At 37.7% G+C, this 27,301-nt stretch overlaps 1 protein-coding gene across 1 annotated transcript in view; it reads left to right on the top strand.

Annotated features, from left to right (window-relative positions):
- The first annotated feature begins 2,165 nt into the window (after nucleotides 1-2,165).
- The window catches only part of LOC150101318 (G patch domain-containing protein 4), a 90,608-nt gene continuing 65,472 nt past the window's right edge, over nucleotides 2,166-27,301 (top strand). Inside the window, exon 1 of the mRNA XM_090400887.1 lies at nucleotides 2,166-2,213. Coding sequence (XP_090257013.1) covers nucleotides 2,174-2,213 — 40 coding nt within the window. The 5' untranslated portion in view covers nucleotides 2,166-2,173. The remainder of the gene's footprint in view (nucleotides 2,214-27,301) is intronic.

The raw sequence follows: 27,301 nt of genomic DNA, 5'->3' as shown, positions 1-27,301 counted from the left end.
CATGATCATCCTTCCTTCTACTTGTCACATATCTAAAAACCCTCCAGGGTTTCTTCACCAGATATGCCAATTTTTGTCCGTATATTGCTTTTATTTTCCTTACTAATTGAGTCAGTCTCCTGGCTTGTTCTTTATTATTTTCATGTAACTGATTATTACTATTATTATTATTCCTGTTCTGTGACAAAGTACCTTCTTCTTCCAGATTTCATGCTTAATCCACTCCTTCATCCATTTTACAGCTACCTTATTCAACCTTTTGGCCTTTGGAATACATTCACACATGTATTTCTTTTTTAGTTCCCAAGCAGCATTTCCTTACTGCTCAACTCCTTGTTCCATGCTATAGCTCCAAGCTGTCTCCTGAGCTTGTCATAATCACCACCCTTATAGTTCCACATATATCCTTTCCTCACAAAGTCTGCATATTGCTAGCCACAACCCAGGTGATCACTTCATGATCACTCTCACCAGCTGTGGATACTGTGAAACTCCAGTCAGAGTTGCATGATGAGATCTAAAAGTTTCGATCCTCCAGTGCCCTCCCTTACATGGCACCTGAGATAATTATCTCTCAAGAACTCGAGAAATTCATTTTCCTTATTCCCATTTGCGAATAAGGAAAAGGAAACCCAAAAGGGACTTAGAAGTGTTGGTAGATAGGGAGTTGACGTTTAGGGGGCACATTGCAAAAGTGGCTAAATCAGCTCATCAATCACTTGGTTGCGTTGCTGAAGAATACTTTGACAAGCAGAGACAAGCAAGTTATTGTTCGTCTGTATCGAGCCTTGATAAGACCACATCTCGACTACTGTACCCAGATTTGGTCACCTAGGTTTCTTCTTGATGGGGAGGAGGTTGAGTGGATCCAGAGGTGAGTGACCAAGATGATAGCAGGTCTATGGAATGAACCTTATGAGAACAGGTTGAAGATTTGTGGGTTGCAGAAATTGGTTGATAGTCGGAAAAGGGGAGATATGATTGAGACATTCAAATTGCTGAAGATTTTATAGGATTAATTCAGTGGATATTTTTGAGATCAGAACTGGTGGTGGGAGGACTAGGGGACATCCATGGAAACTGGGCAAGAGTGTGGTTAGTAAGGGTGTTAAAGCTAGGTTCTTTACTTTTAAAGTGGTGAATGAGTGGAATATGCTGCCAGAATCTGTTGTGAGTGCAATGACAGTGATGGAGGGAGGCCCTAAACAATGAAGGATGTTTAGGGCCTCCCTCGATGAGTCTAAGGACTCCTTGGAGTCGCTCATACAGGAGCCTATGTAGCTCAGTGGATGTGGCGTTTGCATATGACGGCGCTTGGCCGCACGAAGGAAGACTTCATTTCGTGTCTAGTCGGCGATTAGAGGAAATTTTTCTAAGCCTTTTTTCGACCGGTTCTCGAGTTAGTCGATCTCTGGCACGGGCAAGCGAGTTTTTCGTCTAGTAAACTTAAAAAAATCTACCGTAGAACCCACATCATTTCAGACATTAAATACGAGTCTTAGGATTAGGGACCACGAGATGGCGGCACTTAATGAGCCGTCACTCTTCACTGCGTGCTGCTTTAATTAGTGATAGCCTTGGGCCAGCTATCTCTTGCAGCAGAGGAGATTGAACTGCCCACTCAGTCTCCAAATGTTAGATAGGGCTAAAAACGTCCTCGCCTATTCCCTATATATACGGGAATAAAAAGGCGTTAGCTGATTTTTTTCTGATTTTGATAATAATAAATAAATACTATCTCTTCATTGTAATCTGTACCACCATAATTAAAAATCACCCTTACTAATTATCCTTCCTTTGTTAAGATGTGTTTTTTATTTTTATTTTGTCTTTTTTATCTATGTAATTGTTATGCTATTGTGAAAAGTAGGCGGAAAGAACTGCCAGCTGAGTAAAACTCTTAAATGTGATTATTTGATAAATAAAAAGGAAACTAACTAGCGCAATATAAAGCAACTTATGTTGATAGTTACATTGTCAAAAATTTTTGATCACTTCATCGAAGGCTCTTACTCGAGAAGTCGATAGCACTCTGGAGTTACTTAAAACAACAACATCAATAATAACAATAATAATAAATTTATATATATACTTTCCTTTTAATTTATGATATGCGTTTTCATTTTCGTCTTGTTCTACCAGAGGGCCTTTTGTGAGTCCGAATTCAAAGATTATGACAGAATTTGCACGTGTGAAACAATTATATGTGGAAGGTAAAAACGTCATAATTTTTTTGTGTGGTTATTTCCTTTCATTTTCAGATATAGCAGTCCATCGCTCTGATTGCGATGGGAAACCCAGGGATTAATCCTTGACAGCCTTATCAAGTAGCAAAGTTTAATTTTCACGAAATAAGATGTTTTTCTCTACATACATATTGACCGTCAACTCTTTCACTTGTATTTTTTTTACTCAGTATTAAACATTGTGCGCCACTTATCGTCCTAAAATTTATCAGCTACGTTTAGCGTAATATTCATTACTTCTGAAAGTTTTGATTAGGGTCTTGACTTGGGAGGTGGCTAAAGGTGTGGAATTTACAATTAAGACAGGGTACGTGTGGAATTATCGGGCTGGAAAGTATGACTAGCTTAGGAGTTTGGTTCAGTGCCATGGCATGTACAACTGCAAGGGCTAGAAGTTGATAGTGCATGGGAGGCGGTTAAGAAGTGTTTGCATTAAGCAATGGCTGACAATACCTAGAGCCCGAATAATAAATCAAGTAGGGGTTAAATGGATGAATAACACCATTAAGCTTGAGCTGCAAAAAAAGAAACAACTATGGAGGAAATTTAAGGAGAAAGGTGACCGACAGGCACATGAATGGTAGAAAGCGCAGGCCAGAAGGATAACGAGTGTGGTAAGAAAAGCAAAAAAGGATTAAGAAAGAACATTGGCCATGCAGGCTGAAGAGAATCCCAAACAGTTTTTTTGATATGTTGCAAGTAAAAGAAAAAATGTATATGGCAGAATGATTTTAAAGAATGCCAATGGTAGGAAGGTAACCGAATCAGTTGATATAGTTGAATTACTGAGCGAGCACTTTGCAAGAATATATCAACCAGGTGGTGACATTGCAGAAATGAATAAACCAATAGATTATATGGGAATTGTGGTGAATGAAGTGGAGGTGAGTAGTCTATTGCATATCCTCAATGTCAATACATCTGTGGGATTGGATGGTATACCAGCTTGTGTCGTACGTGAAGCGGCTAAAGAATTGTCAGTACCCTTGACCATTTTGTCGAATTTGAGTCTCTGGTCTGGGTTAGGCCTCAGGGGATGGAAAGAGGGGAAAATTCCACTGCATAAAGGAGGTTCCAAGACTGCTGTTGTAAATTACCAACCGATTAGCATGTCAGGAATCATTGTCAAGGTCTTGGAGAAATTAGTCAAAAAGAATACAGGATTGGATAAATGAAAATGGGATACTGTATGGGGGACAACATGGTTTTGTGAAGGGTAGATCATGCCTCAGTAACTTGCTCACGTTTTATAACAGCGACGGCTGAACTGGATAAGGGTAATGGGTTTACAGTGATTCTACTGGACCTTGCCAAGGCCTTTGATAGGATACCACATGGAACTCTAATCAGTAAACTGGATCAGATGGGGATAGATATAGGGTTGGTGAGATGAATAGGAGGGTGGTTGATAGAGAGATACCAGAGAGTGGTTTATTCAGGAGTTGAGTCTAAAAGACGGCTTGTGACTAGTGGTGTGCCACAGAGCTCTGTTCTTGGACCACTACTTTTCAATTTGTTCATCAGTAATATAGGAAAGGATCTGAGGAAGTGTTCACTTGTTTCCTGATGATGCAAAGTTGGGTAGAGCAATTGTGAGTGCACAGGATGTCAAAATTTTACAGGATGATTTGGATAGTTTGGAGGACTGGGCTAGGAAAAATGGATGTCAATTTAATGTGGCAAAGTGTAAGGTTATGCACATTTTGGGGTGAAAAGACTAGCAGCAGTATATCACATTGGTGGAACCGTACTCCAGGAGATTGATGAGGCCAGGATTTGGGAGTGTTGGTGGATAGGGAATTGAAGTTTAGGGGGCACATTGCAAAAGTGGCCAAATCAGCTCATCAAATCACTTGGCTTCTAAAAAATACTATAACAAACAAGTTATTGTTCCTCTGTATCGAGCCTTGATAAGTCCCCATCTGGACTACTCTGCCCGATTATGGGCACCAGGGTTTCTTCATGATGGGGGGGGGGAGTGGAGAGGATCCAGAGACGAGTGACCAAGATGATAGCAGGTCTGTGGAATGAACTTTATGAGAATAGGTTGAAGATTTGTGGGTTGCAAAAATTGGTTGATAGGCGAAAAAGAGTTCATATGATTGAGACATTCAAATTACTGAAGGGTTACTATAAGATTAATCCAGAAGATATTTTTGAAAATAGGACTGGTGGTGGGAGGACTAGGGGCCATGCATGGAAGCTGGGCAAGAATGTGGTTAACAAGGGTGATAGAGCTAGGTTTTTTACTTGGAGAATGGTGAATGAGTGGAATAAGCTGCCAGAGTCTGTGGTGGGTGCTACGACCATAAATGAGTTCAAGGCAAGGTATGATAGATAATGTGTGAATGTCGAATAGTTGTTCTTGACATGATGTTAGGGCCTCCCTCGATGAGTCTGTCGACTCCTTGGAGTTGCCCGGAATAATAATAACAATAATAATTCGCATCTCATGGGTGTGTGTACACTTAAGTATGCCATATAAAGCGCAGGCAAGAAGATTGACAAGTATAACAAGAAAGGCGAAACTAGAGTATGAGAGGAGATTAGCGAAACGAGCTAAGAAAAACCAGAGAATTTTTCTGTTATGCAGCTAGCAAAAGAAAGAATAATTATGAGAAGCTAACTCTTCTGGATAGAGATGTAGGCTATTGGACTAGATGGAATTTCGCCACGTGTTATAAAAAAATGTGCTAAGGAACTGACACTTCCATTAACTGGTTGTTTAATGAGAATCTTGTGTCCTCAACAATCCCTAATGAGTGGAAAGAGGGCAAGATTGTTCCACAAAGGTGGAAGCAAAACAAATGTTTCAAATTACAGATCAGTTTGGGTTTCTGCAGTGGTTGTTAACATCTTGGAGAAATTGGTTTCGAATACAATACAAGATTGGGTTGACAAGGAAAAAATTTTTTTTACAGGTCAGCACGGGTTTGTTAAAAGGAGGTATTGTTTTACAAATTTGCATACATTTTATAATAAGGTGACTACAGTTCTGGATAGGGTGATTCATATACAGTGATACTTCTGGATTTTACAAAGGCATTTGACAGGCTGCCACGTAATGAACTGTTATATAAGTTAAGGGAAATGGGATTGGAAAATCAGTTCGTTGATTGGAGAGCAGACAGGCTTTCTAATCAATATCAGATAGTTGTGTATAGAGTTGCCATGTCTCTCAGGAGGAGAGTTAGCAGTGGAATCCCACAGGATTCTGTTTTAGGGCCACTGCTGTTCAATTTGTTTGTTAATAATATTGCAAGTGGCCTGCAAGCTGATATTCAGCTGTTTGTAGATGATGCTAAGCTGGGAAAAGTTATTTTGAATGATGCAGATGTATTAGTGCTTCAGAGCGATTTGAATAAAGTGGCTATGTGGGCAGACAAGTGGGGATGTCGATTTAATACTAGTAAATGTAAGGTTTTGCATTTTGGATCTCAAAGTAAAGCCGTGTATTGCTAAGGGGCGCTTATCAGTATTTCTAGATGTATTACAGGAGGTGGAGGGAGCGTGTGATCTTGGGATATCGGTGTATAAAGAATTGAGGTTTAAGGGACATATTGCAAAAATAATAAAAACAGCACAAAAGAATGCCAGTATACTAAACTAAACATAATGTTGACAAGTAGAGAATAGGATGTGGTCATTCTGCTGTACAAGCTTTGATTAGGCCACATCTGGACTACTGCGGATCGTTTTGGTCACCTGCATTCCTCGGTGAGAAGCAAGCTGTGGAAAGAGTTAAGAGGCGAATAACAAAAACAAAATCGGGATTGTGGAATACTGACTATGAAGACAGGTTGAGAGAATGTCAATTACAGACACTAGTCAGTAGGCAGAAGAGGGGCAATATGATTGAGACATACAAATTGCTAAGGGGCACTTATGAAATAGATACCAAGGATATTTTTCAAAGGGTTAAAGGAGGAAAGGGGATAGAGAAAAGAAGTCATTCTTGGAAGTTGTATAAAGGTGTAGTGCATAAGTGAGTGCGGCATGACTTTTTTGTATGGAGAGGGTTGGTGAGTGGAATTTATTGCCAAATGACATGATGAGTGCAAACTTTGAACCAATTTAAGATAAGGTATGATAAACATTAACTCTGTTAGAATGCATCTTACTGTAGCCTCCCTTGATGAGTCTTGACTCCAGAAGGTGTTTGTATAATATTAATAATACATGCTCATTCCACGAGTCAAGCTGACTTGATGGATTAAAAAAAACATTAAGCCATATTCTTCAGAAATTTTATTGAAGAATATGGCTTAATGTGTAAGTTCTGACATTTTTGATGATTACAGAAATAGTTTAATCTGTACTGATTTATTAATAATTGTTATTTGTGAATATTACAGGCATTATTCGAGTTGTGAATAATTTTAAATGAGTTATGTGAATTTTCTTACTCGTTTTACTATCCAAATCAATCGCTTTGCTAGGCCTAATTATACCAGTGTTGCAGTATATCTTGACATAGTCATTATTATTTTAATTACGGTGGCTCAATGGGAGACTCAACATTGACACACTAACTGTTATTCACTCAATACCTATCATACTTCTTAAATTCATTTACAGACGAAGCATTTACAACCACCTCTGGAAATGCATTCCACACATTCACCAAAAAAATCTAGTCCTAACACCCTTGTTAACCACACTCATACACGATTTCCAGAGATTACCCCCCCCCCCCCCCCGTTCTATCCCTGGACTGTTCAGAAAAAAATCATCAGTATCATTCCTATAAAACCCCTTTAATAATTGATATGCTTCTATCAAATCTTTTTTACATCTATCAGCTAGCTAGTTTTTGGAGCCCATAGACCTTCAATCTTTCCTCATAGGAAACATTCCATAGACCTACAGTAATCTTTGTTACTCACCTCTGGATCCTCTCCACCATTTCTTCATCACCAAGGAATCTAGGTGACCAGATCTGTGCTCATTAGTCCAGTTGTGGGCTTATTAAAGCCTTGTAAAGTGAAACCCCATGACTTCCATATCCTTGCTTATCAGTGTGTACTTCAACAACCATGTAATTTGATGTGTTGTTTTGGCAACATGCATGTTGTTTTGCAATATGCATCTATACTTGAGTTCTCTGTCCACAATAACCTCCCAATTCCTTTACCTTGTCAACTTCTTGCAGTTCAGTTCCTTTAATATAGTACACAGCATGTGATCACATCCTCCTTAAGTGCATCACCTTACACTTAGCCATGTTAAACTGACAACCATTAACCTTAGCCTATACTGCCACCATATTTAAGTCATCCTGCAAGATAGCTACATCATTTTCGTTGACTTCCCAATTTCGTCTTCCCAATTTTACATCATCAGCAAACAAATGGATATTTCTAATAGAAAGGGGGGGGGATGGTTACCATCCCCCCTTTCAATTAACATATTCGCCGGTAAAATAGCCTTTCGGCTTATTAAATTAGTAAATGGATATTTCCTTTCAAATTATTTCCAGTATCATTAATGTATAAATTAAACAACAGAGGACCAAGTACCAAGCCCTGAGGTACATCACTAGTTCCTTGCCTCCTCTTTCATAAACCACTCTCTGATATCTGTTCATCAGCCACCGTCTAATCCAGATCAGTAGCTTTGGATCCATTCCTATTTGCTCCAATTTATGTAATGGAGTTCTGTGTGGAATTCTGGAAAATGTCTTTGCAAAGTCCAGCAGTATCATCGAGTAACGATTTCCTTTATCCAGCTCCACTGTTACTTTATTATAGAAAGTAAGTTACTAATGTAAGACCTGCCCTTCACAAAACTCTGAAGGGCAGGTATCATATTTCTGTCCACCCAGTCCTGAATTCTAATTTTTATCCATTTCTGCTAAACCTTAACCACCACCACTCTTAATATACTGATTGGCCTATAATTTGCTATTTCTATCTTGAAGATAGAAATAGCATATCTCTCATTCCCTTATGCAGTGGAATGATTTTCCCCTCTTTCCACTCTATTGGAACTTTGTCAGAACTGAGGCTTAAACAGCTTGGTCAGAGGAGATGCTAATTCTCTTGCACATTTTTGTAACCATTGGTGCACCCAGAGAGGGGGGGGGCAAGGGCCCTTCCCCCAAAGAAAAAAGAAAAAAGACTAGAAAATTTTCCAAAAATCTTTTCCTAATTAAAATTCTTTTTTTTTTTTATTTATTTATATGGTGTCGTGTCTTCTATTTCTATATTACTTATGAATTAGTGGTCACATAAGGTGGAAATACCCTCAGGAATCACTGCCGTTGTGAACGCAAGGCGAACGAAGTATTGCCCGGGTGATAGTTTGTTTGCCCGAGCCAGGCCAGAGATCACGGATATCATGTATTGGCGATCACTGCAGATGCTCAGTCATAGGTCGTATGCAATGCGTAGTGTGTATTCTCAAATTGTCTACTCAACCTGCCCCCCCAAGATTAAATCCTGAGTGTGCCACTGCTTGTAACATATGCCATCAAACCCTATGGCAGTGTTAGTATTAAGGTTCTTCCGTATACTAAGCACTTCTGTTTCTTCTGTCGGTAGACTGTCAGTGACATATTTGGCGCTGCAATATCACAACCAAGATGGTACACTTTTGCAAAATGATAACCATGTTGTTACTGTTGCTTCCCCACTGTCAACACTTTTTGAAGTCATCCTTCCATAATTACTCCTTCTTTTACTTGCCACATAGCAAAAGAATTCCTTAGGATTCTTTTGGACTCATCAGCTAGCTTCTCATAATTAGCTTTTGTCTTCCTTACCATACAGGTCATCCTCTTTGCCTGTACCTTGTACTGCTCGTGGGTATGCTGATCGCCTTTTCTTTATTCTTCCTCCACAACCTTTTCTTTATCTGCAACTCCTGCTCATTAATACTATTCATCCATCTTACTCCTACTTGATTTCTTCTCCTGACTGGGAATGCAGTCTGATACTGCTTTTCTTAAACATGCTTTGACAATCTCCTACTCTCCCACCATCAGCATCTCTTACCTAAATTCTCATGTCATAAAATTGCTGAAAGCTGACTTCTCAGTCTGTCATAATCACCAGCCTTGTAATTCCACATATTTTTTCCACACATTTTTTTTAAACAGAATATTCAGCACTTCTTACAGTCTCTCTGGTCAAGACCAAATGACAACTTTCCCCAAGTGGAGACAGTGTAACTAAATTGATATGTTCTCTGATGCTATGACCAGATCCAACATTCTCGAACTTCTTCTCCTTTCCATAACCTCCCTGCTTGTGAATTAGTCTGCTCTGTATACAGTTTTTCTTTAGAACAATTAATCCCATGTTCACATAGATTATTGACCTTAGTACTATTAACAGCTGTCTATCACCTGCCTCCCTAGCAAATCCCATTTCCCTGTTTTTGACCATTTACTCAGTCCTTTATCAATAAATGTTCTAAATGCCTTGCACCCAATCTGTTTAAGTGCAAACCATCTCTCTTAAATTCCTTCCTTTTATCAAACTCATCCTGGACATTCATAATTTGAATATTCAGTTTCATTTCTTTACAAAAGTTTTTACACAATCTTGACATTATTCTATTTTCTATAATTGCTCTTCTATTTACTTCATCACTGTCAAATCTTGGTAGCACACTCATTATTCTTTCCACGCTCACTATTTGCATTCATTGCTATCAAGTCTCTTAAATCCGGTCTCACAGGAAATCTTTCACTACCTGGATTAGTGTTGTTCAACCTTTTTTACTATGCGAGCTATAAAAAGTTATAGCTCGCGTAGACTTTTCTATAAAAAGTTATTCGGCGATCTACTCTCTTATATAGATTCCCCCAACCTGATATCTGATTACGCACAAATAAACAACTAAAAAAAAATACACAACTAAAAACTTTGTGTATTAAAAATTTATTTATCACTTTTAATTATTTTAATACAACAAATATTTTAATACAACAAAAAAAAACAAATATATTGGAATAAAATATTTCTCTATTTTGGAAAACCAAAGTTAAAAAAAATAACAATTGATTACAAACTCACAAGTTATAGGAAATGCTGGTTGATTAAAGAAAAAAAAAAGTTAATGGGAAATTTGGCATTGTTTGGACCTCGCAATATTTTCATAGTCAAGTTGATATGAAAAAGTGGCCAATCGCAGACAATCATCCAAATGATCATTTGTAATTTGGTTTCTTAATTGATTTTTTATAATGGTCATATTTGAAAAAGCAGATTCTGACAAGTATGTCAATCCGAAACACGACAGAATTTTTTGCGCAATATCAGTTAATATTGGGAATTTTTCATGTGCATACTTCCAAATGACTTCATTGTTTATTGATTTTAAATGTAAACTATTCTGAATGTTTATTATCTCAAGTTCTACTTCAGCTTGGTTTATATCAAACAGCCCACTAATTTTATTTGAAATTTCTGTGATGTTCAAGTTTTCTTGAAATGGATTATTGATAAAAGATAAAATCATTTCAGTTTTATTAAAACTTTAAATCTCGAATTTCTTTCTTCCTCAATTAATTCTATTTCACGAATAAATTCTTTTAAATCATAGCGAAGCATTTCTTGATTTTGTTCAAAAAATTTTAATAAATATGGGAGATGTCTAAATTTGCGGTCATTTATGTTTTTCTTTAATAAAAGTAAGTATTGTTGGAAAGTTTTTATTGAACTTAACATGTCAATTAAATTTTTATCTCTACCTTGTAACTCTGAATTTAAATTGCTTAATTTTGTACAGAAATCTACTAAAAATGATAAGTGTAACAACCATCTTTTATCACTCAATTGTGGATAAATATTTCCTTTTTCATCAAGAAAATTTTTTATATCGTTAATTAATACAAGAAATCTTCCTAAAAATTGACTTCTGCTGAGCCAGCGAACATTATTGTACAACAGAAGTTCCCTAGAATCATCTGCCTGTAATTTAAATAATCGGCGTTGTAGGACTTTTCCTCGAACAGAATTTACAATTTTAAATGTAATATCCAAAACATCTTTTGTGTTTAATCTTTTACTACACAGTACTTGTTGGTGAATAATACAGTGGTACGTTGAAAAATCTGGATATTTGTCATCGTTTTTACATAATGAAATGAAGCCTGATTTATTATCTATCATTGCAGGAGCACCATCAGTAGTAATAGACACAAGTTTAAAAAGCAGAAGTTTGTGTTGTTTCACAAATTCATCAAATGCCAAAAAAATGTCTCCTCCCCTAGTCCTTCCCAATAATGGTATAATTTTCAAAAGTTCTTCTTTACTTGAATAATCTTGAAATACTATGCGAATAAACCATTAACTGAGCAATATCAGTGAAGTCGTTTGATTCATCAAATTGTAATGAAAATGCAACACACTGATGAATCTTTGACCTTAACCTAGCCTGGAAACTTTTCTCCGGCAATTGGAACTCTTCCTTTTGGCAATTCGAAACCTTGTCTGTGGCCTAGAAGTAGTCTCTCTCTCTCTCTCTAGCGACGTCTCGAACCGAGAAGCTTCTTTCTGGAAGCAGGAAACTCCTCTCTCAAGCAATGTGGATCCGACCAGTCTCTCTGACAGTGACTCTGGACCGGGTGACCTCCTCTGACAAGAATTCTGGAACAGGGACCCCCCTTCTGCTTGCTTCAGTCCCTTTTTATTAGGCCCCCTCTAAGACCTCTCATGAAGTTTGGCAACCCCCAAAGAATCGGTATGAGTCTTTCATCTTAAGTTTCAAGTTCGGCACGCCTTTTGTTCTCCGCTTTCTTTTGATTGCAAGTTGCCGGCCATTGGAAAGTTGTTTGAACTCTTTCTGACTGACTTCGGAGATGTTTACACTTAGAGCCTGCAAGCCTTTCTCATACATAAAGTTTCAATAACAATCTTTCTAATGCCGCCATGTAGAGCTTCGGCGACAAAAACATTGCCTTTGTTTTTAACACTCTAACATATTCTTATTAAAGTAGTATATACAGTTAGCTTCAAAAGAGTTATTTACAAAAACATCTAATACAAACTATACCAAGACAAAGTTTATTTTTTTAGAATATTCACATGGGACTTAACCTAAGTAAAAAATCGATGTAATGTGCTTTGGAATATTTAATATTTAAGCTACAATCGAGTTTTTACATTTTGCTTATAATCGTATTCACTCGGCTTGCTGTTTGACTTCCACTGATCCAAATTAATTCATTTACCTGGACTTATAAGAAAATTACTGATTTGACAATTTTAACGAAAAATAAATTAACAATAGTAATACACTTAAAGCAAATTAAAAATAATACAAAATAATGATAAATAAAATATTTTGTTTTCAGTTTTGATTAAATTTGTAAGGAAGGAGGAATATGCAAGAGATCGACCAAAAATCGCTCCGCAATTGACAGGTTGAACAGCCCTGACCTAGATCCCCACATTCTACAATAATCTCACTCGCTCTATTCCTCTGTAACTTTAATGCCTCAGTTATATCTCTAATCTTTGATCCTAGGATAGAATGCTTTAATTACCATCTTTCTCACCCTTATTTATAGAATCCCCATACAGCACAATATCTTTTTTCCTTCTTTCATAAACATCAAATTCCTTACACCCACTGATGCTTGTTTTTGCCCTGTTCTTTCTCTCACATTTTTTTGTATATCATTCAGTAATCTCCGTGTATGTGTTTCTTGATTATGGTGATTTGAATTTCAGAGTATTTGTATCATTTTTGAAGATGTCTCAATCATATCACTTCCTCCTATCCACTAGACTCTGTAAATTGCATCTTCTCAATCTTTCCTCATATTCAACATTTCAGAGATCAGAAACTACCTTAGAAAACCACGTGACCAAATCTGTGCATAGAAGTCCATGTGTGGCCTAATCAGAATCTTATTCCTAGAATTTGTTGTGTCGTCCTGACAATTTCACCTCTCTTAAAACAAATGTTTTAAGAGAGGCGAAAGGGTGGATGAGATGATTGTGATGGTAGGAACGAATGAATTGAGTGGTAATGTAAGTCGGGCAGCGAGAGATATGAGATTTTTGCTTGAGACTGTACGGAAGAAGACAGAGGGAGGAAAAATAGTGTGTGTGTTGCCTAGGTATGATAATGATGAGCTGAGCAGAAGAGCGGTGATATTGAATGGCATAAAAGCAAGAATGTGTGACAAGAGAGGACTGGTATATGTGGATGCTTGGAGTGTGTTTGAGGAAAGAGAGGAATTGTATGCGAGAGACTGTTTACATTTGAATGAGGAAGGACGTAGGCATCTGGAGAGATTGCTGTTCTGAACGAGTCAGTGTGTCCCAGGGAGGATGATAGCAGGGGTGGCCTCTTGTGGGAATGGATACTTGGGAGAAGGGAGACGATGTCAGGTAACACTGAGCCCAGTGGAGTCTAGAAGGGATAATGCTGGGTATAGAAACAGTGGCATTTATATGCTTTATACTAATGCCAGGAGTATCCGGAATAAGGGAGAGGAATTGGTGCTGCAGATAGCATCAGCCTGGCCAAAATTATTGTGATCACTGAGACATGGTTGACAGAAGGGGATATAACAACAGGAATAGAAGTCGCTGGGTATAGCATTTTTCGTCAGGATAGGAGGGGAAAGCGTGGTGGTGGTGGGGTACTGCTTATGATAAGTGATGACCTATGTCCTCTAAGAGTGGAGGCTTTGGAAGGAAGTGAGGCAAATGATTTTGAGAGCATATGGTGTTGAGGTAGAGGTAGGCAAGACAGGATATTTAGTGGGGGTGTTGCTACAGACCCAGTAGCACAGAGGATGGGGACCAGGAGATGTTTAGACAGCTAAGTTTGGCAAGTGCAAGAAGAATGATTGTTATGGGAGATTTTAACTACAGTAGTATAAATTGGAGAGAGGAAGATGCATGTAGCAATAGGGGAATGGAATTTCTAGAATTCTTGAGGGACAAATATCTTGGGCAACATGTAACAGAGGGAACAAGAGGTTCAAGAGTTTTGGATTTGGTTATAGCATCAGAAGAGTTGATAATAACTGAGTTGACATCTCTCCCACCAGTTGGAGAGAGTGACCATATGGTTTTGACTTGGAAAATGAATAGACATGCAGGAGTATCAAAGAGACGGGAACTTATGTGGAATTATAATGCAGGTGATTATAATAGTCTTAGACGTCAACTTTGGGAAGTTTCATGGAGGGAGAAATTGGAAGGCCGGGATATCATTAGTGCGTGGGAAATTGTGAAAGAATATTTGTTAGCAGCAATAGTAAGTTGTATACCACGAGTGAAGAAGAAGAGGACACAATTTTGAGTAAAGTGGATGACAAACAATATTAAACAGGAATTGCATGCAAAAAAGAGGCTATGGAAGAGATATAAGGAGACAGGTGAAGAGAAGATGCATGAAGAATATAAGACACAGGCCAGAAGAGTGACTAGTGTGGTAAGGAAAGCGAAACTGGAATATGAGAGGAGATTGGCCCTAAGATCCAAAGAAAATCCTAGAGAATTTTTTAGCTATGTGGCCAGTAGGAGGAGAAATTACTGTGGAAGAATGATATTGTGGGATATAAATGGGAATAGAGTGACTGATGCAGATGACATAGTGGAATTGTTCAATGAACACTTTATTGGAGTATTTCATCCTAGAGGAGTCAGTTTTAATGCTAGAGGGATGGGGCTAGTTCGAGGGTTAGAAGTACAGGAGGAGAGTGTGTTTCAGATACTGAGTACTCTGAATGTCAGTTAAGCTGTGGGACTGGATGGTATTTCACCCCGAGTTTTGAGAGAATGTGCTAGGGAACTGACAGTGCCTTTAACCTGGCTTTTCGATGAAAGTCTGGCTTTGGCAAAGGTGCCCAGGGAATGGAAGGAAGGTAAATAGTGCCATTGCATAAGGGTGGTAACAGACTGGAAGTGTGTAATTATAGGCGAGTCTGTGTGTGTCATCAGTAGTTAAGATCTTGGAGAAAGTAGTGAGGGACCGTATACAGCATTGGGCAGATGAGGGTATTTAAGTTGCAGCATATGGGTCTGGATGTCAGATTGGTCAACTGGATTCAGGATTGGCTGTCTGATAGGTATCAGAGAGTTGTGTATGGTGGAGCAGTTTCAAGGAGGCAGAGGGTTACAAGTGGGATCCCACAGGGCTCAGTACTAGGACCTATATTGTTTAACCTTTATATCAATGACATTGCCAGTGGATTGCAAGGGGATATTCAGTTGTTTGTGGATGATACGAAGCTGGGAAGGATTATTAGTAATAGTGCAGATGTGGTAGCCCTGCAAGAGGATTTAAATAAGCTAGATAGATGGGCAAATGAATGGGGGTATCAGTTTAATGCAGCAAAATGTAAGGTCTTGAGGTTTGGGAAACATCAATGGGATGCTGCATACACTATGGGAGGAGTTATACTGGAGGAAGTAGGGGAGACAAGAGATCTGGGGTTGATGATTGAACGAAACCTGAAGTTTAGGGGACATATTGCAAAGGTGGTAAAGGTAACTCAGGGGATTGCTGCAATTATGAGAAGAACACTGACCTGCAGAGATAAGAGGGTTATCATTCCGTTGTATAAGTCTCTGATCAGACCACACTTGGACTTCGTATGTAGAGGCTTAAGTGCTGTGAGGACATGTTGGAGGCTTAATGGATTTTTTACAACACTCAGAAAGAATTAAAATAGAATTTAATACTTCCTATATTTCGTCCTAGTCACTAGGACATCTACGGGGATTACAAAAACAATTAATGTAACATGCACACACAAATCTTACAATACTAAGCCCAACCACGTGGGTGATACTAAAGTCCTAACTAGGTGGAGCGCCCTCTAAGGGCGGTAGTAGGTGGCCTGGAATGTAAGGTGGGACCTCTGGTGATGAGTGTTTCCCAAATCTTCGGAAGCTTAATGCAACCGTATTTATTAAGATTTGGTTGGTTTCTGAGAGCTGCTGCTGCTTCTAAGAAAAGTCTCTCTTTCTTGAATTTGCTGTGATGGAGCATGGACCCATGCTGTATTTTAATTCTATTTTAATTCTTTCTATTTTAATTCTTTTTGAGTGTTGTAAAAAATCCATTAAGCCTCCAACATGATACACTTGGACTATTGTTCTCAGATTTGGTCCCCAGGATTTGAAGGGGATAAATTAACTGTGGAAAGGATACAAAGACGGATGACAAAGATGGTTTCAGGACTGTACAAGGATAGTTATGAGGATCGGCTGAGGGAATGTGGACTGCAGAGTTTGGTGGATAGAAGAAGGAGAGGTGATATGATTGAGACTTTTAAACTGTTGAGAGGTGGTTACAGGGTTGAAACTGGGGAGTTCTTTCGCTTGGTTGAACAGCGGGAAGGAATGATGACAAGAGGCCATCCCTGGAAGTTACGAAAGGAAACTGTGAGCAAGAGAGTAAGGAGTGGTTTCTTTGCGTGGAGGGTGGTTGAACCGTGGAATGCCTTGCCTGATGGAGTGGTGGGAGCGAGAACTGTCAATGAGTTTAAAGAGTGGTATGATAGACTTTGTGTTTCTTAGGGGGGGGGACCTCCCCCTCGATGAGACTTGACAGACTTTGTTCTTAGGAAGGACCTCCCACGATGAGTCTTTTGACTCCATGGAGGCCTGAATAATAATAATAATAATAATTTTGACAATGCATCCTCTAAATTTTAGATCCTTATTCATCATCACCCCAAGATCTCTTATTTCCTACATCTTCAACAATATATCCCTACCAATTGTAAATTCTACATCCCATCTTTGTTTCCCAAATTTTAAAATCTCACATTTTGGAACATTGAACTGGCAGGCATCCCCCACTCCCATGCTTATTCAATCTGTTTAAGTCTTCTTTCAATGCCATAACATCTGCTCTACTGTTCATAATTGTCCCAACTTTATACCATCTGCAAACAACTGAATATCTCCATCCAGGTCTTCACCAATATCATTAACATACAGGTTAAATAGCAGTGGTCCTAAAACAGATCCCAAAGGCACACCACTAGTGACTTTTCTCTTCCGGGATATTGCCCCCCCCCCCATAACTTGCTGATACACTATCCAATAGCCAATCTCTGATCCTATGCACTAATCTAACATCCAATCCCGTATGCTCTAGTCTGACATAGCTATAACATATAGCATTTATTGATCTGAAAGCAGTTGCAATCATCTTGTACAATGGTGAAGTTAATGTTGAAAGTTTGTAAGTTTTTTCACTTGATTATATTATAAATTAAAGCTGCCAAAGCGAAATTTGTATTCTTGGTTTAATCCTTTATCCAAGTGTAAGCAAACAATGTTTGTGAATGAAGTATATTAGTTTGAAGTATATAAGCATGAAGTATAAAGGTTGAAACTGGTCTGGGTAGTTATACATATCTGAAAGGTGTTTGCTTTGCATTATGGGAGAATAAGGCAATTGATATGAAGTCATTAGCTTCTGTATACAAGTAGCCCAGTTGTGAAGCTACTTCACACCCAAACATTGTTTACTTACACTTGGATAAAGGATTAAACCAAAAATATAATTTCTTGGCATCTTTAATTTAATTTATGGTGAAGTTAACCTTGTACAAGACAAGCTTTTAAAAGCAGCTGAAAGCCTCATGATTAATCGTTTGAGGCCATAAGCAGAAACTTGGGTGTTTCTGATTTTGTGCAATAAGGCCTGCACAAGATCAGAACACTGAGTGCACAAAGATTCTTGATTAATCAAGAGTCTTTGTGCACTCATCAGTGTTTATCAAATAGTGTTGAATGACAACCAAGTAGAGCACTATTGCTGTAGATAAGGAGGAAAAAGAGAGAACTTTGTAAAAGATCTATTGGTAACTTAAGTCATAATGTTGAGAGCATTTCTTGGGATCAGAGATCTGTTGTCATCTTTATTTGAAGATATTAGTAAGGAAGTAATATTGGATGGTAGTGAATTAAGGCAGATATTATTGGTACCAACTCATCCACATACACTTGTGGAAACCTTTTGGAAAATAAAAACTTTGATTCTGTGGGTGTTCTATGCCATCCAAGGTATCTGCATTATGTAATATTATTCGAATACAACTGACATCAAACTTGGTGCCTTGTCATTTGGTGGGTAACGTCCTGTATCGCCTCTTGCTTATTCTTCACATGATTCTTGCAGTTCTATATTAAAGGATAATACATATGGATTATCTACTGTACCTGCTCCTGGTGAACATCATTTCACCTTTATTGAGGTCTCATCAGTGGGAGCCAGACCCAGAGGTGGTGATGCTAAGGTGGAAGTAATGGAAAAGTCATATTTCCATATAGTGAGTCAGGCTTCCACTGATGAGACCTCAATAAAGCTCGTAACCGGTCTGAGTAGTGACCCTTCTCTTAATGCATAGCATTATACATGTCCGCAAGGAGATGTCCTTGGTATCCCATAATGCTTTGCATTATGGGATACTAAGGCAAGTGATGAGAAGTTATACCACCTTTGCCACGAGTTTCCCCAGTCTTGAAAATGCTTCAGGCTCAAACTTTGTTTGCTTACACTTGGATAAAGGATCAAACCAAATATATAATTGGTTTGTTAGCAATTGCATAGCCAAGTGAAAAAAACTTCCATCAATTTATCTCTAATCCAGAGAACTTTAATAATAAGGTGGGACACCTTTTGGCAACCAGTATATGGAAATATGACTTCTCCATTACTTCCACCTTAGTATCACCACCTCTGGGTCTGGCTCCCACTGATGAGACCTCAATAAAGGTTGAAACCAGTCTGGGTAGTGACCCTTTCCTTAATGCATATCATTATATATGTCCACAAGGTGCTGTGCTTTGCATTATGGGATACTAAAGCAAGTGATGAGAAGTCAATACCACCTTTGCCATGAGTTGCCCCCAGTCCTGAAAATACTTCAGGCGCAAACTTTGTTTGCTTACACTTGGATAAAGATTAAATCAAATATATAATTGATTATATATTGGAATTAAAAAGAAAGGAAAAACAACACAATTTACATCATAAATACGCTAAGTAAAAGTACACTAGAAGGTCCATTAAATTTTTGCTTCCCAGACTTTGGTCAGAGCACAAGCATTAGGTGTCGCTTTAACCAAATCGTCCATTGTACAATTAAAGGGACATAACCAACAGTTCAAGAGGTGAACCATAGTTTGCTCCTCCCCACATTCACATAGGGATGATTCACATGAGAGTTTACACTTTATTACATTATCCTTGGATCTTCCAATGCTGCATCACAGCCTATTTAAAGCTTTCCAAATAGTCCAGTTTTCTCTGTGGCCTGGTGGAAGACTTTCAGATGGTACAACCCAATCTGTAAGGTGATTGTTTCTTGTCTTCCATGAAGCTCATCTTGATTTTTGGAGTGGTTCAGTAAGGCTTTCAGTGCTATGAAGAAAACTTTTCCTGGATTTTAACTATTGATGGGCAGGTTGATATTCAAATAGAGGATAGTATATAGACACGGTTGACTTCGCCTATTGTTTCTAGCTGCCATCTCCCGTCTAATATCTGGAGGTGCTATGCCAGCTAAACAATAGATTTTTTCACAAGGCGTCGGTCTCAAATAACCAGTAATAAGTCTACATGTCTCATTTAAGGCAACATTCTGGTATAGATCCTGTCATGCTAAGCAGGATCTGTACCAGACAAGGCATGCGTATTCTGCAGCTGAGTTACATAGAACCAAGGCAGTGGCCTTTATTGTTTGAGCTTGTGCTCCCCAGGTAGTGCCAGATAGTTTCCCGAGAATACTGTTCTTTGTAGTTACTTTATGTTTTGTATTTATACAATGTCTTTCATAAGTGAGCATGGTCTAAAGTTACCCCTAAAAAGTTACCCCTTGTTTATTCTTTAAATGGAAAGCACAGACTTGGGTTTTTAGGGGATTAGGTCTCAACTATAGTATTAATCCTGTTGTGGTAAGAGATTTAAGAACAGTGTGATATTGTGAAGAAGAAAAATGTCAAAGTGAGTGTGCTGCTTTGTTTTGATTACTGGTTTTCACTGTTGTAAGGGCTAAGCACACTCAAAATTATCTGCCTGAGTGGCAATCATCAGCATAGATAAAACTTATTGCATCTTTAGGGAGAGGCTGGTCATTTAGATGTTAAAAAGCATCGGGGCTAGAACACTGCCTTGAGGGAGGCAGTTCTTCTGAATCCTCCAATGATTATGTTGTCCTTGAAATTCAAAAAAATATCTTCGATTCTGAAGAAGGCATCTAACTAGTTGAGTTACCTTATAATCTTTCATCATTTTATACAGTTTACTTAACAAGATGCGGTGGTTTACCGTATTGTAAGCAGCAGTTAAGTCTATGAAAACTACCCCTGTTATTTTTCCCTTTCTGAAAACCATCTTCAGTATATTGTGTTAGTTGAAGTACAACTTTTCCCAGCTTGAAAGCCAGCTTGTTCAGAAATTAGGTGTGGATCAATTATTCTCATTAGTTTTTTGGGGATCATTCACTCAAGAATCTTATGTAGATGAAACAATAGAAAAATAGGTCTATAATTTTTGGATCACTTGCATATTTTCCTAGTTTGATAACTGCAATAACTTCTCCAGACTTTGAGTATTTTGTAGGTATTAATACAATTGTTGAACAAATTTAGCATCCAGTCTTTGGTTGCAGGACCAAATTCCTTGATTTGCTCAATACAAATTTCATCCAGACCTGCTGCTTTTCCTTTCTTACAAATTTTAATTGCTGTATTAAGTTTTCCTATTATAAGAGGTTTTGAGAAAATATTTGTTTCTTTTCCATATTCCCTCTGAAATTCTGTCTTTTGTATTCAAACCGATTTATAGGTTTGCCACTTTTAAGAAGTTGGTGTGCTATTTGATTTGCTGAGACATTAGAATGTGTCGAAGTTTTGTTTGGGTCATTGCTGAGGCATCTAGGTAGCCTTCAAGCATTTTGGCTACTCCTTCTCATATCTGTTTCATTCGTTAACTTTATCCATTGAACATTCCTGTTTTGCTTAAGATATGGATGTAACAACCTGTTGTCCTTTGTCTAAAGCAAACAATTTGTGGTCGAATCACTGCTAGTAGTTGACACATTATAGGTCGATGTGAATTTGGAATAGGCATACAAACAGCTTTTACATACTGGTAGATTACCCTCTCACTCACAAAGATGAGATCTGAGTTATAGCCCTGCTATATCTGCTGTAAAAGAAGGAGAATGTATACTATCATGGATAAGGGATAGCCTGTATGATTCAGCCCATTCCAACACACCTCTCCATTTGTGTCATCTTGTGGGTAACCCCAGACACTACTGTGGTTATTAAAGTCACCAATAAAGAAAGACACTTTCTGCCTGTTAAGATTGGCAAGAGAGAGAGAAAGCTACATTTGGAGGTTTGTAAATGGAATATATGAAGAATTACTCAATTCTGTGGCAATTATCTCTGTCATTCTCCTCTGTAATAGATGTTGTGAGGATCTAACGGTCTGGTCTAATGAAAATGGCACTACCGACATTTCAGACATCATTGGTTTATGTCTCTGTGTGCTTCCTGTATACATAATATATCACAATTTAGTTCTTGACAAAGTTTACGCAAGAGTTCTTTATGTATTGATAGACCCTCTATATTCACAGAAATTATAATCATTTTAGGTTCTGATAAAATCTTGTCCCATCTTCTGAGAGTAATTTTAAATAGATTAGATTAAAAGCCCTAAGCACAATAAATGCATAAAAGTTGCTTCTGGAGTGGAAGGATCAGCTGGTGTTAACACTGTTGCCCAGGGAATGCCTGAATGCATAAATCACACATTCTACTAGGAGGCACCTTCCATGTTCCCCCTTGAGTGGTATATCACATAGTGATTCACTGATTACAGATAGATATGGAGAGTAGAATGCCTGATGAGTGCTTGTCTGGATAGAGAGGGTGACTTTATCAATAAAGAGAGGGCATGATGTAGAAGAGATGATCATGATGGTGGGGACAAATGACCCGAGCTATAGTATTAATTCTGTTGTGGTAAGAGATTTAAGAACAGTGTGATGTTGTGAAGAAGAAAAATGTTAAAGTGAGTGTGCTGCCTTGTTTTTTGATTACTATGAGTTAAATAGAAGAACAGTAATAATGAATATGATTCCAAGAATGTGTAGGTAAAGAGATCTGGAATATGTTGATGTTTGAAGTTGAAGTATATGGGTTGGGGAACTAGAATTGATAAGGTTGAGAGTGGGAGGTAGAGGCTTATGTAGAGAATGTGTTTTAGGTGGTCATTTATCATGGAATAATTTTGTGAATTGGCTATTGTGAATACTGAAACTACTAGAATGTATATAAGGTTAAAGGTGGTATGAGAACTTAAGTGAGTCTACAGTTTTTGTATACTAATGCAATATGCATTCAAATATAAGAGGGAAGAGTTTTGGGTATTAGTCATTTCAATCTTGACAAAAGTTATAGGCATTAGTGAAATTTGGCTGATAACAGATGTGATTACTTGAATTAAATGTGATGAGTGTAGTATTTTTGGGGAGGAGTACTGCTGATGATAGCTGAAGAACTGTAGCCAAAAAAGTAGAATATCAAGAAGACAGGGGTGAGAATGGTAGTTCATTTGAGGCAATTTGGTGTGAAATAGTGGCCAGCGGAACAATATACAGTTGGTTGCTACTATAGGCCGGGGGTGAGGGTCCAAGGGGATGATGTGGAAGACAAGCATCTGCAAATTAGCGCAATGAGTGCAGGTTGAGTAATTATTATGGAGGATTTTAACTATGGAGAATATTGACTGGAAAGAGGAAAGATCACGTGGCAAGAAGGAAATGGAATTCATACACCTTCTAAGAGATAATTACTTGAAACATCATATAAATTAAGGTACTCATAGTCTGAGTGTTGATTCTGGTCATAGGTTCAGAAGATCTGTTCATAAGTAAGTTGTCCACGTTACCTTTGATTGGTGAGAGGTGATGCAGCCTCCTAAGTCAGCACTGTAATGTTGACTTGGGAGGTTGCAAAATTTGTGGATTTTTCTCTTAAGGGGTATATACAGAAGTACAGGGTAGGTGATTATAAAACAAGCTTCAGAGGTAACTTACACTGTCTCATGGCATAAGAAATTGTATGGAAAGATGTTAGCAGTGCATGGAAGATAGTCAGGGGCAAATTCTCCATGCTCATTAATTGAGAAAGAAGTAATATTTATTTGTTAATAAATGCATGCATTTATAAGCATTCCATTTAGGCTTTTATTTTTGTAGATAAAAGAAGTCTTCAGCATGCGCGGCAATAATTGAGCTTTGCATTGTGTATTGAAGGCCGATGCTTGCTCTTCTGGTCAAAGCTACCTTGGCTTGCATGGTTGTAGGCACTTCCAGGTCCTCACAGTAGCACTGTGATTTCATGCACGCGCATAGCAATTTCATGTTGTCTCACTCCGTTGCTTAAATACAGGCCATATGCAGTCAACATAGCTCTAGCCAGTGAGCTTCAGCCAGCCTTTACAACTGTGCTTGGGAAAATTAAGTTACAACTAACTTTTTATGACGATGTTATTGACTAGTTCATAAAGAAGAACCGTAGGGTAGAATTTGTATTCAAGGGCTAAATTGAAAAAGATAGAATATCATTTGTAAAATAAATGTTGTATTTGTATGATTAAATGTACATAAATTTCTAAATATATAGCTTTAAATGGTCAGTAATTTATTATTCCATTAATCAGACTTCAATCACACTTCTCACTCCCTGAATGATAACAAGAGCAAGCATGAATTTCAAGACCAGCATTCTCCCCTGGAGATAGTCAACGGTTATCTGTAAGAAGCAACATTGGAATTTATTCCCATAGTTTGGAAGATAAATATGGTAGGCATTAGATGAGTAGTAGTATTAAGTGTGATTTGTAAAAAAAAAAAATGTTATGGAGGATTTACAAGGAGAAAGGTGATTAGTTAATTCTTGAGCAGTACAAAGCTTATGCTAGAAAGGTTATAGGCTTAATAAGGAAGGCTAAATCAGATTATGAGAAGAACTTAGCCAAGCAGGTCAAGGGAAATTCCAGAGATTTCTTTTGCTACATGGCAAGTGAAGAGAAAAGAAGAATGACTTAGGAAGGATAACTTTAGCAGGCGCTGATGTTAGCGAGGTGACTGAGTCAGATATAATAGTAGAGTGAGTATGAGTTACTTACTGACCACTTTTCACAAATCACCCAAGTTACGATATTACTATGTATTATTGAGCAATAACTCATACGAAAATTGAGGTTAATGAATCGGATATTTAGGACATTGCAGAATTTAAGTGCAGATACTGGGTTTGGATGGAATATCAGTTTGGATATTATGTGAATGTGCAAATGAATTGTCAGTGCCTCTTACAGTGGCTGTTTAACTTAAGTCTGATCTCTGATAAGGTTACCATGGAGTGGAAAGAGGCTTTAGTTCCTTTCAGAAAGGAGGCTATATTGAATTTTTATAGGTTTTTCAGTAAAATCAGCCATCTATACATGCAGTTGATAGATAATAGCAGACTATGCAAATATAAGTAACCATCCTATCATAGCAGTACAGTGGTATCTCACTAATCCGAACTAATAAAAACCGTTCTTGTTCGGATTAGCGAATTTTCCTCCAAAGAGACAACAATAACTAGCGTCTAAGACAAAAATAATGAGATTCTAATGGTACATCAACTTAATTCTGTAAATAAATGAAGTATCTGATCTGATAGAAAAAAAAGCTACTATACTGTAATGTAAAACTTAAAAAATAATTCAGTACACAAGTTTATTTTAGTAAAAAATTTAGTTTGTATGTATGATTTAATAAAATTGCATAGTTCAGTACATAACTTAATTGAGGTAAAAATATCACTTCCTTGTACACAACACAAAAAAAGTTTTTTATTTCTTTGCAAAAAAAGTCACTGACTTTCTTTAGCTTCTTGGAAGCTAAACTTTTCAAATGCGTCTTCTCGGAGCTGTATTAGCAATAAAATTTTTGTGGAATGGCGTATCATTCTGCTTAGCCCATTCTATACGCATATTAAAACTGTCAACTGCCTCTTGATGTTTTACTTTTTTTCTTTGAGTTCTTTATCGTCATCATCATCTTCTAATTCATTCTGTAGCATTAGCGTCATATTTATAATTTCAGCATCTGATTTGATTTCAAATTCACTTTTGGGTTCTACCTGTAATCCATTCCATAATATCTCTTTGTGAAATTTCAACATCTGAATTTATATTTTTAACCAAATTATGCACATTTTGAATTTCCTCTTTTTGTGTATCACCGTAGTTATACTGTATTGTAATAATAAGAAATAAATATTAATAGCTAAAATATTAATTATTAAATAAAAATAATAGCACACAAAATAATACATAATAAATAAAACTTTTTTTTTTCTTTCAAAACACACTTGGGATTACTGGAGGATTCGGACTAAAGAGGTTCGGATTAGCGAGATACCACTGTATTTAGGTTTCTACAGTCAACTTAGGTGGGCCTGACAGGTTCAAGTCTAACAGGAGTCTAAAGGGAAAAAAGAAGAACTGATTATTCTGTAATAATCTGCATTGCTTGTTTAAGTTCATCTTCTTTAAATAGCATGAGTGCTATTTAACTGAGCTGAAGCATATGCAATTTACATATAATATGTTTTGGAATGTAGTGGCATCATATCTCCACAAGGGTCAGTTCTGGCTCCCCTCCTTTTTAATTTATACATCACAGATTTACCTAATACAGCTTCCAAGAAGTTTTGCTACACTGATGACATTGCTCTAGCCACCAGACACACCAACTTTACTACAATGGAAAGTATACTAACAAATGACCTTGCAGCCCTAGATGAATACTTCTGCAAATGGAGATTATGCCCGAATCCTAGCAAAATACAAGTTTTATGCTTCCACCTGAACAGTAACCATGCTAACTGATGGTCTACTTCAACCACAAACTGCTATGCTACAACAGATTCCCAAAATATTTGGTTGTCACTTTGGATCGAACTCTATCTTTTAAACCACATCTCATTAACACAGCATCCAAGCTAAAAACACGAAACAATATACTACAAAAACTATGCAGAACAAACAACTTGGGGTATCTCAGCAACGATGCTTCGCTGCACTGCTCTTGGTCTCGTTTACTCTGCAGCTGAATACTGCTCACCCATATGGCTGAACAGTGCCCATGTGTACTTGGTTATGCTCAGCTTAACACCACTGTGCTTTATTTCTGGAACTGAAATCAACTCCAACTTACTCGCTCCCAGTGCTAAGCAACATCCCACCTCTACACATCTGCAGATCCAACTTTCTTCAACATGAATACAGCAAAATTATAGAAATCCAAGATCTACCAATCCACAAAGACATCCCACCCCCTCGAAACAAATACGCTAAAGTCAAGGCACCCTCTAAACAGCGAAAAATATTGTGGAGGCAAGTTTTACATGAAGGAGAAGTGGAAAGAGTCCTGGTGTAACACTTCAACAGGGGACTTTAATGAATTAGTGGACCCAACACAGATGCCTTCGGGTTTTGACCTATCTCAGAAAACTTGGTCTACCCTTAACAGAATCTGCACCAATCATGGCAGATGCAGGCCACCTTTACAAATGGAGCATGATTGCCTCACCTAGATGCTACTGTCGATCACCTCGCCAGACAATTAATCATATTACAGTAGAATGTGCCCAACATGCATACGATGGAAACCTGTTGGACTTCATCCATTCTACACCAAGTGCAGTTGACTGGATAATCAACCTAGACATACAGTTGTAGTCTATTCTTGAGTGTCTCTTTTATGACTGTATTATGTATTATTATAGTACATATGTCTATTATTATGTTTATATATACTGCTCAAAACAATTAGGAGATATTTTGGTTTTCTTGTAAATTATAAAGTTATAAAAATAATTTACAGATGTAACACATTTATTTTAAAATATTCTTAGTATACAACAGTGTAGAACATGCAACTGCATACAAAATCATGTTAAGACTTGTATGTGTCTTAGCCATGTTAGCATGTGGGGAGTATAAAAGCGTGGCTTGTTGCACTCACTTCCACAGTGCATAATTATCAC

This window comes from Typopeltis vanoorti, chromosome 11, assembly GCF_054136105.1.
Source record: "Typopeltis vanoorti isolate ZY-2024b chromosome 11, IOZ_Tvanoo_1.0, whole genome shotgun sequence".
Lineage (NCBI taxonomy): Eukaryota > Metazoa > Arthropoda > Arachnida > Uropygi > Thelyphonidae > Typopeltis > Typopeltis vanoorti.
Note: the sequence above shows the minus strand (reverse complement) of the source record. Positions and strands in the feature narration are given on the sequence as shown.